General features: G+C 39.7%; 1 protein-coding gene across 7 annotated transcripts in view; it reads left to right on the top strand.

Annotated features, from left to right (window-relative positions):
* LOC146526141 (ATP-binding cassette sub-family C member 12-like) overlaps positions 1-17,727 on the top strand; it is a 154,130-nt gene that overhangs the window by 56,280 nt on the left and 80,123 nt on the right. For 3 of the 7 annotated variants that reach the window (XR_014873558.1, XM_085155656.1, XM_085155637.1), the window contains exons 1-5: positions 13,236-13,340; positions 15,994-16,139; positions 16,268-16,414; positions 17,069-17,216; positions 17,401-17,628. Coding sequence is in view for 5 of the 7 variants with exons in the window: in XM_085155656.1 (XP_085011782.1) it covers positions 13,293-13,340; positions 15,994-16,139; positions 16,268-16,414; positions 17,069-17,216; positions 17,401-17,628 (717 nt within the window). In the remaining 2 variants the exon portion in view is untranslated. Of the gene's footprint in view, positions 1-10,603; positions 10,812-13,234; positions 13,341-15,993; positions 16,140-16,267; positions 16,415-17,068; positions 17,217-17,400; positions 17,629-17,727 lie in introns of those variants that run through there. The other 4 variants (XR_014873559.1, XM_085155688.1, XM_085155667.1 and 1 more) reach the window with 2 other exon arrangements.

Here is a 17,727-nt window from a genome sequence, read left to right as displayed (position 1 = left end):
TGAATAACAACACAGACATACACAATATTCACACGAATATTTGAAGAAAAGAAGCAATATCATTTCTTAAGTTGCAATAGGGCTTATCGGTACACTGACAAACACTGACATTGTGGAAATGGAGCAAGGTGCAAACACTGTTTAGTGCAATACTGATTTATTGTATAGCTTTTTGTTCTGGGGGTGTGTACATAATGTTACAATGTGAATAGGTGACGCTGCATTTAACACCCAGTTATATTACTCAATTGTCTGCGCTTCTTCCACTCAAGACAATAAAACGGTTGTAACCAGACTTCATTCTGCTAGGTTCATTACCTCACTGTTGACTCTTCTGCTTCCATATTGGAGCCATAATTTTATGGGCCAGCCATGTCTCCTCATGCATGTTTGTGCAGACAGCAGGTCTGTCCACAATTAAAAGTATTCCATTCAAAAAAAAAAAGAGAAAAAGTCATAACCCATAACTGAGACATTCCTTGTCCACAGATCCACATCACTCTCTGGACCCCGTATATCTTTAATTTTAGTTTGGTCTCAGTAGTTTAACAACATGTGGACCCACGTTATGATGCCTGCTCAGTGCCACATGGCCCTCAGACACCATTATTAGCTCTCTTGCAAGTATAATGAAGCATTTAGAGCCAAAACTATTCCCCTCAGAAGATAAAGTAAGACAGTAAATGTTTAGATTACAGTGATTTTGTTGACGTGACCATTACTCTAGTTTAAAGCTGATGTTTGTATCTCTTTGCTAAGATAATTGCTCACGCTCCTACCCTACCTAGAGTAAATAGTATCAACTTCATAGCAAGCTGTAAACACAAGAAGCCAAAAACGTTTTAAATATCACTTTTTTAAAACATCTCGTCAGTGTCCTATGTCATTGTATATCTCTGTGTTCTGTCCAGTGTATGTATGTGCACAGTGCATTTTTCTCTTTCATCACTGGGTTCAGGACATACATGCTGACATTCTGTAAAGTGGTGGAAACAGCAGATCCCACAGCTCCGTTCTAAAATCCTCCCTTCACATAAAACGAGTTAGCCCTCCCTCCCCAGGATCAGCAATTTCTTCCAACGTTACCACCAACCCTGCAGTTGTACACAGTGCTCACAGACGCTGGACTGCTTAGGGTGGAAGAATTGCACCTGATTCTTAACAGGATTCACATGAATACTGCCTGAAGCAATGTATTTTCAGTAAATATGATATTATTTGATTGAGAACATGTCAGCACATACTTTACGTTATGCATTCAGCAAATATTTCCTGTATACAGTAGTTGATCCTATATTCTTGGTTCTTTTTAGACTGTTGTAGTATGACACCCAGTGAACACTGAGTCTTTGTACTCTGATGCTCCTGAAACAATCTACCGCTTCCCCTTTATTCCCCTGTTAGTCTGTTTTTAGCTCAGTCGCTGGGGCAGCTGCCTGCTGCTATCAAATGAAAGCAAGCTAATCAGATTGTTAGAAGATCCTGTCCTGGTCTGCCCTGAGGGCATCTTAATGACAAATTGTACACATTACCACAGACATTACTAACCTACTGGCTTTACCACACCACAAACCGCTGCCTTTGAGTAACTGCAGATACGCTTGAGTCAGCTTTACCCAGTCATCAGAGTGCATGTGAATGAATCTATGACTGACCTCCAAATGATGGCACAGAATAAAATGTGTTATTGTGGCAATAGCTGATGGTGAGTAGAAGTACCTTCTTCTCCATTTGGGCGTTACGAGACGATTTAAATAAGAATTGACTAGGGTGAAGACAAACTTCTCAGAACTGAACAGAAGAAAATCTCTGCTTCGTTCGTTTCTCTCTGATCCACTGCTTTGTATTCTGCCCATGATACAGCAGTAGAGATGCTGATAAGTTGTGATTACCGCCTGCATGCTGAGTTCTGCGTAGCCTCCGGGGAAGCTGCATTGCCTGAGACTTCCAGGAGCTCAGGAGGGGTTTGAGTCTTCAGATCACTTTTTTCCCCCTCTAAATGCAGTCCTGTCTTCGCCATATCCAGCCACAAAAAAGCAGAACATAGAAGAGCAGTCCTTATAGAGCTAGCTTCCTCCCAACAAACATTTCAGCTTTCGTTTGATTTCTTTCTGCAGCCTTCTAGCTGAGACCTGAATGCATAATCTGCTCTCACTGTTTGGTGTTTGTTGATAAAACATATTTTTAGCATGTTTTTCAGGATTTTGAGTGGGTGGATTTGAGCTCAGTGATGAATAATTGTTTGGAAATGATGCAATAGATTAAGAACTGCCTGAGAATGGGTTTACACTGAGTTTGCTGTCATATGCTATGTTGTAAAATAGCCATAGATTCCGTTTTGAATTGAGTTTAAGCATCGTTTTAGCTTCAGGTTCAAGTGAACTACAACAGCTAATCTAAAGTCGGTTAGATTTTTTGTCTGATGCAGCATTAATCTCTCCTGTTTTCACTCGTGGGAAAATGAGACGTGTAAATTGCTGACATTATTTTATGTTAATGTTGTGCACACTTGCAGGTTCACGAGTGGTTCTGAATCTGCTTTATCCAGCAGAGTAAAGGACCAGAGGGGATAATAGCTGGTTCTCTGTTCCTCTTGAGTTAAATGGTTCTGGGCACAAAGGTGCGGTGTATTTCAGGAGGATCATGTAGTGGCCAAGATGTTTATGCTTTTAGTGGTTCATCAGGTGGTTGAACATTATAGAGCAGGGGTCTCGAACTGCAGGCCTCGAGGGCCGGTGTCCTGCAGATTTTAGATCTCACCCTGGGTCAACACACCTGATTCAAATGATTAGTTCATTACCAGGCCTCTGGAGAACTTCAAGATATGTTGAAGAGGTCATTTAGCCATTTAAATCAGCTGTGTTGGATCAAGGACACATCTAAAACCTGCAGGACACCGGCCCTCGAGGCCTGGAGTTCGAGACCCCTGTTATAGAGGAACCTATGTTAAATCTAGTTTCTTTTTCTTGCAATTTGTTTTCCAGCCTAAAGCATGAAGTGAAAGAGGACTGTTACTGACACACGGCAGTGATGCTTTTGTAGTCCAAACTGTACATGTAGCTGACATAGAAAATCCATAACCTTTTGTAGACCTCAACCCAACCCAACTCAACACCAAGATGCCATTTCTTCAGGGTTTTTTTTGGTTTTCAGTTACAAAATAATGTAAATTTTAAATTGGTTTGCAGTGTTTGTTATAATAGTTTGCTTTTATTTTTAACGATCAATGAAAAATTATAACTTATATCTATCTGGATGACTAAAATTTTGTAAATATGTATTTGTATTGCTGTGACTAACTTCTCTTTAGTTAAGGACAAAATACTTGCTTAAAGTCATAATTAAGGAGAGATGCTAGTGTTTTTCCCTGTAGCTGTCTTTCTGCCTTATTTGCCTTATGATCCCCAACAGCTCAGAATAACTCAGAATGATGTTAGTGTCTTCGCTGACTGAGACAGGATGGGGGAGGTAAGGAGTGAGACGTTCTGCTGCAGAGCAACAGACCAAATCCTGACATGGCGACAGCTTACTGAAGCTATTATTGTAATGGAGGTGTGCTGGGATGGCAGAGCTACTGCTAAGCCTTGCTAAATACAATAGGTCAGACTGCATCTGTGTGGCTTTTGGCTCCTGCAGCTATCCCACCAAACATACGCACTCCTATTGAATTTTCCATCTGTCGTAGCACCAAGATTAATCTTTGTATTCTGTGTGAGTAGTGAGTAGCCGCATAGGAAGCAGCGGCGAGAGCTGTTGCCCCAGGTAACTGTTTGGGTTGGAGGTAATTAGCAGACGTGTGAGTCTTTACTCACCGAAGGCAAAGGACAAAGTGTTTTTTAGCAAAAGTCATTCACTCCGAGGAACATTGTTAATTAGGAATGAGATCTTTTTTTTTCTTCACAGTCAAGTTAATGTTCTCAAGATAAATTTACAGTCTGGAGGGTTTTTTTTTTCCTGCCTTTAAAATTGCAGGGAAAATTGGTCATTATAAAAATTTTATGTGTGCCTTTTATAATATATAGGCTTTTGATGAACCGCCAGGATCATAGATTTGTCCAGAACTGTAGTCAACTAGAAGTAAGAAGTCACCAATCAGTAGGAAACTCACACAGCTGGGAATTTAGAAAAAAAGCCTGAAACAAGATTTAAAGGGACCTATTGCACTTTCTTTTCTTTCTTTCTTTCTTTTTTTTAATTTTCCATCACTCACAATCAGACAGGCAGACAACTTTATAACTGTTGTGCTGTTTCAGCAGTTTTTGTCTACTCTTGTCTGTCAGTGAAAGAGATATCCATGTCCCAGAAACACAGAAACCCCACCCACTTGCAGTTCAAACCTTCCTTTTGGTCAGGAGCAGCCTATCAGAAAAAAGCAGGCTTAAAGGGAGGGTGGCCTTCAAGGGAGAATAGCTACATGAGCTTGTTTCAGGCAGAAAATTAATTGAGTTGCTAATCAAAGGCCTAATATGAGACCAGATTTAAGATAAGATCCTTGAGGTGTTAATCATGCAAAGACACTCTAGTAAGAGCTGGAACGGAAACTATATGATAAAACAGTTAAGTCTGTGAAGGTTATCAGTCATCCAGGTCATCGTAGTCTAAGGAGCTTGTAAAGAAAAGCGTCTGGACTTCTTAGAATAGAAGTCCAAACGCTCCTTAGATAAAACAGTTACAATGACAAAAGATTGATCTGTCTTTTACAGGTAAACATAAGGCAACCAGATTTCAGCGGTGGACTTCAGAGAGATGTTCTGATGTACACTTGGAGCTAACCCAGAGTACTTAGGCTTATTTCTGAAGCTTTGCTGCACCTTATATGGTCCTCACAAGCAAATTAAGTTTGTCAGACTGTCATCATGTGCACAGTATAGTCAGACAGCATCAACTGGAAAAGTGTCAGAGTGCAAAAGATACAAACGACATGTGACCATACACACCTGCTTTACGACTTTTAACCAGACACACTGACTCATTTGCTGATGCAGACCTTGAGTTGCTTTGTATTAGTTTGACTTTTTTTTTTCCAGTTGAGATTGTTAGAAATTATGATCATTTGCTAAGGTTAAAGTGCTTCACCACAATCTTGCCTAAAGCTCAAACAGAGAGCTAAACATAATACGGCTAATGCACAAAGGAGTCTAATCGGTGCATCTAAAGTGCATATTTTCAACAATATCGCATAACATGAACCAAATCTAAAGGAAGTAAAGGTTCATAAAGACAGTATTTATTTTCTTTAATAAATGTTGTATCAAATCTGGACACATACACACACAGACATATATATACACATGCAGATGTACACTCATCCCCCCTCCAAACGCCTTCAACGCTTATTCCCCTCCGATGCTGCAGGCCCATGTACTGTCTTCATTGGCTGTCTCTCACCCTTTACCCATCCCTGTTGCTTTTCATGTGTCTTTGGTGTATTAAGAGTTTTTTTATGTGCTATGTGCAGAGGTGTTTTTATCTGTTCTCAATCTGATCTCTCTATTGGAGCTCAGTCTGGGGGAAGTTTTTTTTTCTCCTTATCTTTCCTCATGTGGTGCATTTTCCATTGCTATACCTGTCTGACCTGTCTTCCCCATTTGATGTTTTTGTGTAATGTATGTATGGTCGGAGGGTAAGATGGTGCCGCCATTGCGTGCAATAGGTCGGCAGCCTTAACATAAAATTTCCCCTTGTGGGACTAATAAGGGTATCTTATCTTAAATCAATCAAATCATAAACAGCTGTCCTGCTTGGTAGAGCAAACCAACAGCTAAAGAAATATTGAGGTTATTTATTTTTGTTGTTCACATCATGGTTAGGCAGAACAGTTTAGAGTAGGGTCTTCTAAGAAGCCTGACAGCTACATATTAAAGGCTGAAGTGAGTAACTTCCCTGGGCACAGAAAACAAACTCAGTTAGTGGGAAATGAACTCAGATGTTTTTACAGGCAGACCACATCTACATTTTTGGACTGGCACTGCTCATTTTGTACCCGTGCTGTGACCAAACTCAAATGTCACCACATCTCACACTGAGCTAATGAGGCAAGCAAGTCTTCTTCAGTTTGAGTGTTTAAAAGTTGGAAAAATACTTCAGAAAAGCCCAATTTTATGGTTTTGTTTCGATGTTGAATGCGTGAATGCTGCCACATCTGAGCCGTCAACAATCATCTCCCTCTGACAGTTATTCCCATATCATCTAAATGCAATATAACACCCTGGCCGAGCAGAGTGATTGCTGCTTTATTTAGAAACACTCCACTTTTTCCTGCATTGTGCCTGGTGAGTTAATTTCATGAGGAAGTGCTCGTCTGCTCCACCTAAAAAAAAAAAAAAAAATCCCTACTGACATGGAGGTAAGTGTTGTGCTCAATGCGATTTAAAGCCTTCAGGGAGACTGATTTTAAAAGCTTTATATTTTATTTATAATCTCTAATTGAGGAAGGTAGCTCTCTGTGTGCTTGTGAGATTTGTGATGTCTAATCAAGTCCGACCAGATGCCACAGAAAGTGATGAAGCTTATAACACTCGTGCTTGTTTGTCGAAAGCCCCTGATTATCAGCACAGTCTAATTAACTGACTGTTCAACCAGAGGCTGTTTATTAAACAAATCATAGGTCAATCTGGTTATAAACTTTTGCTACTGAATCGCAGAAGGAAGAGAGTTATAGTGCCGTAAAGCCTGATGCTCAGTCACTGCAGTATTGAGCCTTTAAAAAGTGTTTGCTCTAGTTAATGTATATTTGTATAGCAACAGAAAAATGCATCTGGTCAGCAACTAGTTTTTTTTTTTTGTTTGTTTTTATGGGTTTTAAAAAAAATATCTGTTACATGTTCAGTAAATTTGACTCACATCTTGTTATCTTTTAACTCAGGTTTTCTTTTCCTGCTATAAGTTCTTTCCATTAGAAAAGATCCAGGATCACTCTCAATATACCAAATACATCACCTGTTGTTTGTGTAACATTTCTAATTTGACTGCTGGCTTGTTGCTGACATTAAGCATGCGCATCAGATGGCAGGCTAGACTCACATGAATAAATAATTAGGCATTCGTGTGTAGAATATATTTTTTAAAAAGGGATCAAAGTCTTATTTAAACTGTCAGTACAATCGATTGCAGTTGCTGTCATTAATGGATCAGGAAGACATTTAGTCCTCAGATTATACCCGTGTTTGTTTGGATTGTAAGCAGTTAATGTTGTGATCAGCTGAATGTGAAACCCTTGCTGATATGACTGCTGGCATTAACCTTTAGGCTTATACATTCACACACACATGCATAAACACGACTGATGGATTTTTTCAATTAGTTCTTGACTAACAGCCCCACAGTGAATCTTGTGTTTATAAAGATCGTAATGTTTCATTTTCTATCTAATATGGAGAGGTGTCCATTTAACTTAATGAGCTTTTCAGTAGCTGCAGTTTGCATTGCTGTATGTTTATTTATAACAATACCTTTTTAGCTAACCTTTCTATTACAAAGCACTGATTTTCCACACATTCTCAATCTATCTTAATGCATACTCCTATCTGCACAGTATACTCTTCATTTTGGAGTGCCTGCACTGTGAAATTCACCCAAACCAACAACTACATTTCTGTTCTATTACATTCTGATGGGGTGCTATGTGTGCTTCTCTTTTTCAATCATAATATACAATGCCTCTGGCGCTACTTTAGATATAATTGAGAAAGAAGATGAAGCATGCACTTCCCAGCAACCCAGAGTGATGTAAGGACAGCAGAGGACTGTTGCCGCAGCCATTGCATCTCCATTATCTGCGATGGTGATGACAGGTTTACGGTAGAAACCTACAGTCTGTTTTGGATAGTGTTTTCGAAAAGAAAAGCCCCTTCCTCGCTTATTATTATATACAAACGTGCCATTATTCACTGTATTTAAACATTTTCCTTCATTCTTCAGTTTCTTGCTTTAATGCAACTCCACTTCACTTGATTAGTCATTATTTTATTGAAAACTGATGCTGCAAAACTGCAAAACTATTTGACATTCTTTCTGTTTTTTATGCTTTTTGACTTTATTTTGTGCTGATCTCACAGAGATTCAAAGTTCTTTCTGAATCTGCTTGTTGTTGTTTTTAAGCCGAATGACTCCAGAACTGAAATAATCATAATTACACCTTCCTCCAATAGAAACAGTATTGAACTCTCTTCTAGTCTGAGCTTTGTGTTTGCAAAGAGGCTCAAAACCTAAAAGACTCTGATCTCTTGTTTAATATACAGACGTCTAATATCATGCAATTCTGTTTCATTCTTCTTAGACACGTGTAAAAAATTCAACCATTCCTGTCACAGTCCGATTTAAAATAGGTCATCCATCCTCTTATTTGCTTCAGACTTGATTACCATAGTGGACTTTATTCAGGCTTCAGCATACACAGAATGCAGGTCATTCAAAATGTCGCTACCAGAGTTTTAACACAAAGAAAAAAGAGTGACCATCAATGGCCTTCAATGACCACAAAAATTTCAGCACTTGTTGCAAAATTTCATCTTCAAAATTGAGACAATGTCATAAATTGCAGGGACAAGGTAAAAAACATGGGCGTGTGGTTCGACATGGTGCTCTCCTTCAAGTCTCATGTAAAAGTAATAACAAAGACCACCTTTTATGATTTGAGGAACATAGCCAAAATCAGACAGGTTTTGTCAAGCGACACTGCAGAGGTTCTTGTCCATGAATGCTCTTCTTTCTGGGCTACCAAAGAAAAGTTTTAGAGGTCTACAGATGGTGCAAAATGCAGCTGCTCGCATTATAACAAGAACCGGGAAATACATTACCCCTGTACTGAGATCTCTTCATTGGCTACCTTGTCAGGTTCGAGCAGATTTTAAGGTCCTGCTGCTCACCTACAAGGCTTCAAATGGACTGGCACCTTCATACCTCTCCGACCTTTTACACCTTTGCGTTCCATCCCGTTCTCTGCGATCTCAGCACTCTGGCCTTCTAAAGGTTCCTAGAGACAGAAAAAAGACAATTGGAGAGCGTGCTTTTTCTTTTCGTGCCCCGTTTCTGTGGAAAAGCCTCCCTCAAGATATTAGGCAGGCATGCTCTGTGGAGGTTTTTTAAACTAAGTTGAAGACACATTTGTTCACCCTATCTTACATGTCTTAATGCCTTCTAGTTTTTAAATTCTTACTGTTTTTAACGTGTATTGTGTTTTTACTTGTATCACTTTTATTTATTTATCTTTCTAGTTTCAAATAGCTGTACAGTACTTTGTAATAAATAAAGTTATTATTATTATGATTAACTGTTAGTTTTAGAATTGATTTTAAGATTTTATTGCTGGTTTCTAAAGCCCTACACACTCTGGTGCCTGCCTAGATCAATGAGATGCTGACTCCATATGACATTATTGCTGCTTGAGATCTTTTGGCATGGCTTTGTTTCTGGGGTTTTTAGTCACTAAAGCTGAGCCTTTGTAGTCAAGACTACTGAATTCCATAGCTGAGGACTTTAGGCGTAGAAATTCTTTAACCTCTTTTAAAATCTTTTTTTAAAACACATTTTTGTCATGCTGCACCGTTTGCACTCATGACATGGGATTATCTCTAGGATCTTCAGAGAGCAGATTTCAAGTTACTTACAGTTACGGCAAGTCATAGCAAAAGGAGCAAAGCAGCCCAACATTCAAAATCAGAATATTTTATTAATCCCGGAGGACATTATGTTGTCACAGTTGTTCCATGACACTAAGAACAGTACCTAACTAAGTTAAATAAAATAATACAAAATATAGCAAAAAAAGCTCTAATTACAAATCTTCCAGTATATTACACTACTATACTATTATATGCTATTATACTAAAATTAAATGTATACAGTTGACACTGAGGTGCCCCTCTTATCATTTTGACTTTTTATTATTGCTGTAGAGGATGCGATATTAATGGTGTGCAACGATTGCAGTGTGTACTTGGGCTTTAGGTAGAGGAACTGTACGGAGAGATGACCTCAGGCAGGAATGATTTCCTGTGTCGTTCAGTGGTGCATTTGACTAATCTCAGTCTCTCACTGACTGTGCTCCTGTGACTGGCCAGTACGTCATGGAGTGGGTTGGAGGTATTGTCCAGCATTGTCCTTATCAAGGACAACATCCGCTTCTCTGACGCCAGCTCCACCCCCACAGTGTTACTGGCCAGTACCTGATCGGTTTATTGAGTCTGTTGGGATCTGCGATCATCAACCCGCTGCCCCAGCATGAAACAGCATAAAGTACGTCACTCGCCACAACACGACTCATAGAAAATCCTGACCGTTGTCATCCAAACAGTTCAACTATGAAAATCTGAAGATCATCTAGGTGTGTTGTGACAAAATTCCGATTCCTCCTGCTCCTGACAAATGTAAACCAAATCCATGTTTCTAAAAATGGTGATGATTTGATTGAGCAGGTGTGGGAGTGATCAGACCTGTGTGCCCACTTTAGCTGCCAAGGGGTGTAAATTCAGTTTACACAGGTCCAGTTGGTATTGTGTAACTTTATTGCTATTTCACAGCACTGTAACTTATCAAATATGTAGAATGATGGACAAATGGATCGTCTGACTCATTTTCTTGTCTCCTCTCTTCGCACCTGCAGGGAGATAGAGGAAGAGCTGGAGGTGGTGTGGGAGGCAGCAACAAGGGAGAACCAACAGATGAGGGAGACTCTTTTGGATTCCAAACTCACTGGGGACCTCCACAGTTGGCCTGCTCATGCTCCAGATGAGATCACTACATCCTCCCAGCAGCAGCACAAGCATGGGCTGGATTTCTATTGCTGAACTACCTAGAGCAATAACCTGCAGGTGTGCCTGTCTGCTCAAAATAGACTGCTCAGATAACTGTCAACTTGTTATAGTCATCATGTCAGCCTGCAGACATCCAGCAGCTTGCCTTTGTGTCAGTTTGTTGTTCTATCTGAGTGATACCTGAAATCTGTCTGGTGGATGGAAATATTTGTAATACATGGACAGAAACAGTATTCACTTAACACAGTCAAGCTGGTGAGGAAGACTTGGCTTGGGCACTAGTGATGGAAAGAAAAGCATCTCGGATAACTTTCATTTCTAGAAGTGAATGACTTTTGTATATTTTTGCATATATTTGTATTTTTTTAAATTATTATTCTCAGGGTTTTATAAAACAATCAAAGTATAGTGCCATACAGGATAGTGAAGAGTTGCAAGTGGCCCTCTGTGGTTATTACTTTTTTGTTGCTAAGCGAAGGTTGCCATCTGCTGGACAAATGTAGTAACAGCATTTTTTACTGTCATGTATTTGTCATGTCTACATTTTATACAATGAATGAGAAATGCTTTCCGGACAATGTTTTAATCCCACAAAATTCAAACGACAAAAGGGAAAAAAAAAATTCATGTAGAATTGTGCATATATACGCGGTTGTTTACAGACTTTTTACAGACCTTGTTTTGGACTTGCAGTTGTATTTTCATTACACAAACAGCAATGTACTGACCCTTCAGATACCATGTTAATAATAAAGAAGTTATTTCTTTTCTTTATGGCTGGACTTGAGTCATGGTAAGCCGCACTTGTCGTCTCACATCTAGGTTTCATTTGATGGCATCCATCCATGACCAGTCCTCAGGGATTATTCTATCCTGATCAGTCAATCCAAACTTAGAATAATCCTTTTTCCTTACTAGTTACTATGTTTTAAAAATCTGACTATTCTCCTGCCTAATATCAACAAGCAGTGGCGGTCCTAGCCTGTTTGGCGCCCTGGGCGAACACTCCCTGTGCCCCCCCCCCCCCCCCCACACACACACACACAAAACATATTAAAGGATTGTACATTAACATAAAACTGTTGTACACACACATATGAAGAGAGAGAGAGTATGCATAGTATGCAAACGGCTACCTAACAGCCATCATAATTCGTCATACAATGAGAACAGGACAAATCAACAATGACTAATTAATATTAAAAACTGTAACATAATGTATTGTTTGGAGTTTAGTCCGTTACTGTTACTATTTTTACCATTTCTTCTTGGAGCAACTGTAACACACATTATTTCCTTAGAGATTAATAAAGTATTCTGATTCTGATTGTTTCAGGATGACCTGCCATTATCCAATGACACATCTGCTTACCTGTATCTTTTACTCGTTTCTCTTCCTCTTCTTTTCTCTTTTTTCTAAACTGAGCACCTGATGGCTTTGAACTTTTCTTGTCCATCTTCCATTGGTTTTAATTTTGCACTCCAGTATGAACACCCATCCCTCAACCCGAGGGTCACCACAACATGATCTAACACACCTACACCTTAGTTCACAGATTCACTTTGTCTAGGGTGCATTTCTGAGATTTCACACAACCCAGGATTCATATCATGAATCCATAATGGACTTGGATTTACAACATTATAAATGAAATGTGGTCTATTTGGAAGCAGCAGGGCCCACCGCCCCTTTCGACGGGTTGTGTGTGAGACTTTAAATCATCAAACTGTAAATTTTACATTTTAAATTGTTATTGATCCCTTTACCCCGAGTCCTAACGTGTATATTTATTTTCTTACTCTTCTTATATATATTGTTTGTTTACTTGCACTGCTGTAACTGGAGCCTCGTCGTCTCGTCTCTCTATATACTGGACTGTAGCGGAGATGACAATAAAGTTTACTTTGACTTCAGCAGCGAGCAGGCGCGCCGAGGGCTCTCGCGCTCACTTTTCGTGTATAGAATTAAAAAAACACAGATAAAATAAAAAAAAACATCGGTGAAAATTATAAGTTTGTATTATAATGTCTGGTGTTTTTGTGTTTGTTGGTTTGTTTTTATTTTGTTTTACTTTGCGAGTTGGTTATTAGATGCTGCGGTTAGAAAATCCCCCGCCCCCTCTTCCCTGTGTCACAAGCAGCAGGCGCTCCTCGCAAACGAAGGGCGCCCTTACTCCCAGCAAATGGGCGATAGAAAACCAATCGGTGCCTATGCCATTCCCAATATGCGCTGGCTGACGTCGGGGCAGCATGAGTACGAGCATTTTTTTTTTTTGCCGATGCCGGTGATGGCGCCCCCCACCACGATGCCGCCCCGGGCAACCGCCCGTGTCGCCCGTATCCAAAACCGCTACCGACTGGCAAATATAACAAGCTGATGATACATCCCTCCCAGAGTCACTTGTCTGTTGCAAAAGACTACATAGCTTTAAAGACCACGTAGCTCATAGATAAGGTAGCCTTATTACCAAACCTCCTCTGCAGATCGATCAATTAGTATAAAAGCGCCGCCTACAGACCAATCACCTCTCACGGAAGATGGCGTCGGCACGTGTGGAGCGTCCTGCGGACTTGGTTGTGTGTGGGGTAAGAGGTCTTGAGAGACCGTGTTATACCTTTGATTTTTGCACGAGCATGACCCTAAAAGCGCACTGAAGTCTTGTAGACAACCTGTTGCTTACAACAGAAAGGCCGCAGCTTGAAGAATTTCTTTGTTGGAATATTGAAACTAAACATCCATTGCATAAGGAAAAATTGCAAGAATAAATATAAATAATGGAGTTGTTCCTGTAATTACACTTACTAGTGCTTTATTGCCAGGACAGCGGCTTCGAGAAGTTCCTTAATGGTATTTAAAATCGCTGGAAATGTGCATGATCGGGGTGTACTTGTATTTTTTGCAGCAACTAGTGCTTTTAATCTGCGGGCCTGTAATTCTAATTTTCTCAAAGTTCTCTGATCCTGTCCCTGTTCATGATTGGTTATATACTGCCAGCAGCGACCCCCTTTGTGTGAACGTGCTCGCGGCTAAATTGAGAAAACCTGCGTTGATTTGCCGAGTCGTGAACCAACTTCCTGAAAGTTGGTGGTTTTAGTGAAGCCGCGTAATGACAAGACGTTTTGGGAGCGCTGAGCTTGGTTTTTTAGAACAGGCCCGGTGTTTTGGCACAACACCGAGCTGAGCGATGTAGATGGGGCCATACTCACACAAACCAAAAACTACCCAGATAGCAAGGAGACATTGAACAGATGTTGATTTTCCATCTGAACCATCAGAATCGTCAGGATTGAAATGTCGACACAAAAACAATGTTGAAACAACATTGAAATACTGATGACACCTGACACTGACATTGAAGTAAGATTGATTCACTGTTGTTCTGTCATCGTTGATTGTTGATCTATTTATAGTTGACAAGGTGACAACAATCACGTTGAAAAACCACTAGCAATGTTCCCTCTAAGCTGTGCGTGCCAGCAGTCCGCTGAGAGTAAATCTAATGTCCCGCTCTACTGTACAAGACAATGGTTACCTGGAGGGATGTACCAATGTGATAGGGGTGCTATGGAATAGTCCAAGTGGTAGCAGCTTTAATTTCCCACTCAACCATAAATCGATGGTTTTTCAACGTGATTGTTGTCACCTTGTCAACTATAAATAGATCAACAATCAACGATGACAGAACAACAGTGAATCAATTTTATTTCAATATCAGTGTCAGGTTTCATCAGTATTTCAATGTTGTTTCAACATTGGTTTTGTGTTGACATTTCAATTCTGATGGTTCAGATGGAAAATCAACATCTGTTCAATGTCTCCTTGCTATCTGGGATTCGTATATATGCAGCCAATCATCGTCAGGCTATGACAGCGTCCTTATGTGCCGACACCGGAGTTGTAACGGGGGAAGTTTTAGGAGTGACGGTGGTGTTTTGAGATGTGAAAGATTTGAGACGTTTAGCGCAAATCGTGTGTAGTGTAGTCAATAGATTTGTTGTGTGTGTCAGAGCAATGAGGCGACTGCTGAATATTACAGGAGTGATACATCTCCTGTTGTCAAGCCTGCAGGTATCAGGCTTGTGATGTTCTCCTTTATCTCATAGTGGACAGAACATTTTTTTGGAGTGGCACAAATAATTTGTGTGGCATCAACTTTGGTGCAGAACAGCTGATTGTTCTGTAAATAGTTTGAAATGTTTATTTAAAAATGCATTGGCTGCATTTAAAAAAAAAAAAAAAAAAAAAAAAAAAAAAAAAAAGCTGCAAAAAACTTTGTTGTTTGCATAACTCAGTTACTTTTTTGAGGAGTAACTGTATAATTATTTGCCCAACATTGGTCATTATATACTGTATTTTGCAGACAGAGTTACAGGACTCTCTCCCAGACCACAGACTCATACTCATAATACAAGTCAGCTTTATAAAAAAAAGAAAGTTGTGTTTTCGAAATTGGAGTTCAAGTTATTTTTACTTCCAATAGTGTTAACATACTATACAGGCCAATGACTAGATTTCTTTTTACATTTTCATTGTAAATTTGGCTAAAGCTGTTTAAAAGTAGTCTAACATAAATGTAAATGCTGTAATTTGATGATTTTAATAAACCATGTAACTTGGATGGATTAGATGCTGGCGTGACCACAGTGCACACGTCTGATGTCGCTCACAGTGGTCCACGGGATCGCTCAGGGAGTTTGTGTGTTCGCTCAGACACATGAAAAATTAGAGGGAACATTGAACACCAGTAAACTGAGAAATCTGGTGTACTACGTGTCATCGACCTGAGCAGCCTCTTATTCCTCACAAGTTGGTAGCTCCATATGCTGTAAAGTTCTCTGGGTTTTGCTTACGTCGCCGGGGAAGGGCTGCTTGCATTTAAATAAATAAAGGGACAAAAATTAAATTGAAGAAAAGGAGAGCATGGTGGAATAACATGATGAAGAGCTGTTTGATTTGCATGTAGTATAAATAAAAATAGGTATTCACTTTTTTCTCTGCTTGGAAAATGTTTAAATAATTTCACTTGTGTCAGTTTGATTAATTTTGGTTGTTTAGGACATGACGAGGTAGTTAGTTTTGTTTTCTGATCATGTTTCCATATCTACTAAAATTGTAATTAGGAAGTACAATTAATTGTTAGTTTAGATGTTTGTTTTTTTTGTTTGTTTGTTTCCAGATTTGTTACTTGGACTGAGCTTATACACCTTTCTGTCTGTCTTTGTTTTTCTGACTCTTTAGGGAGCAGATGAGATCCAGTTGAGTGCTTTGTCTCTTGCCTCAGAAGATACAGATAATGACATCAGGGAAATACCCCATCCTTGCCCATTTGGAAAATACCGACGGAGCATGCAGACCCTTATACCCTTCCGCTGTTCCTCACCAGAGTCAGTTTCATTGATGAAAGAGAAATTGCTAAATGTAACCTGTCTGCCAAATAAAAGTGACTTTCTTTGATATAGAATGTCTTCCTTGTACAGTACTCATTTGCTTTTTCTTTTCTTGTCTTGTCCAGGTCCCACGCTGTTGATAATGCAGGTTTAATATCATTTTCAGTCTTTCTGTGGATGATCCCCAAAATGTGGGCCATGTTCAAGAATGAGCTGGATACATCCGACCTACACCTGTCTCCTTTTGATGTAGCAGACATTAACGCAAAAAGGTCTCTCTTTGCAGATTCACATTTTTTGGCTGTTGTTTAAGGCATTCACAGAATCTAACATTTCAATGGATGATGCATTTTGTTTACAAAGGGGGTAAACAAGCATGTGGGAAAGAAACCTCAGACGAAAGAGATGATGCACAACAAGGAACAAAGAAAGGGCTTTATTAGAATTATTAAGAGGAATAGACAGAAACCCACAGTAGGTCTGCTTGGGACATGACGCACCATTAACCTCCTAAGACCCGAACTCTTCCACGGCATGCATTTTTAATTTCTTTGATATTTGGGCATATTGGGCCCCGATGAATGTAAAAACAAAGAATTACCAGATTTATTTATTTATTTTAACCTTATTTTTGTTTTTATGAAAAATAAGAGCCACATGAGGATATTTGTTTAAAATTTCAATAGAACAGTAGCAGTATAATGTCCTCGTAAGTGGATATCAGGCCCTTGTAGAGCAAAATTGAGTATTTTGGTCTAAATAACCCAAAATGTGAAGTCCACATATGTGGACGCCAGGTCCTAGGAGGTTAATGTAGCTGCTGAAATTTGCATCTTGAAGATAAGTCAAAGGAACGAGGCTGACTTGTCAAAATTAAATGCTAGACCATTTTTAGTGTACATGATTTGATTGTGAGTGTTCTGCAGGCTCCAGAGGCTATGGAATGAAGAAGTGGCAAGGAGAGGCTTGGAGAATGCCTCACTGATTCGGGTGACTCTTCGTTTTCAAAGAACTAGACTGATTCTGTCCGCCCTCGTCTCCATTCTTGCCATGGTGGCGGCCTTTTTGGGGCCGGTGGGTTGACGTCATCTGTATTTTCAGACTTTGTGACCTTCTGATGTTTGCCTAAATGTTTTATTTATTATAAATCAAATTTGACTTCAAGAAATAGTGGTTCATACTCTGTAAACAGTTTCTAATTGCATTTTTAGAATTTCTACTCTCTGAAGCGTATCAAGCATTTTGTCTGTCCCTTCAGGCGGTCGTCGTTTATAAGATCTTAGACTACGTTTGCGACCCAGGAGAAACCAGTGGTGTTGGTTTGGCCTTTGCTTTGTTCACCACAGAGTTGCTCAAAACTTCCATGATATCCTTGCAGTGGGCATTAACACTGCGTACGGCCATCAGACTGAAAGGTGCCTTATGCTCTTTGGGCTTCCAGAAAGTCACATCTCTGCAAGTACTTGGCGACGTGTCAAACGGAGAGGTAAAGACTGGTTTACACACACGGAGAATTCACTTTACCTGCACTGCTGTGAAAAGTGGCCTAGTCAAAGTCTAGACTTGAATCTAACTGAGATGTGTT

Source organism: Neolamprologus multifasciatus, chromosome 1 (genome assembly GCF_963576455.1).
Source record: "Neolamprologus multifasciatus chromosome 1, fNeoMul1.2, whole genome shotgun sequence".
Taxonomy (NCBI): domain Eukaryota; kingdom Metazoa; phylum Chordata; class Actinopteri; order Cichliformes; family Cichlidae; genus Neolamprologus; species Neolamprologus multifasciatus.
Note: the sequence above shows the minus strand (reverse complement) of the source record. Positions and strands in the feature narration are given on the sequence as shown.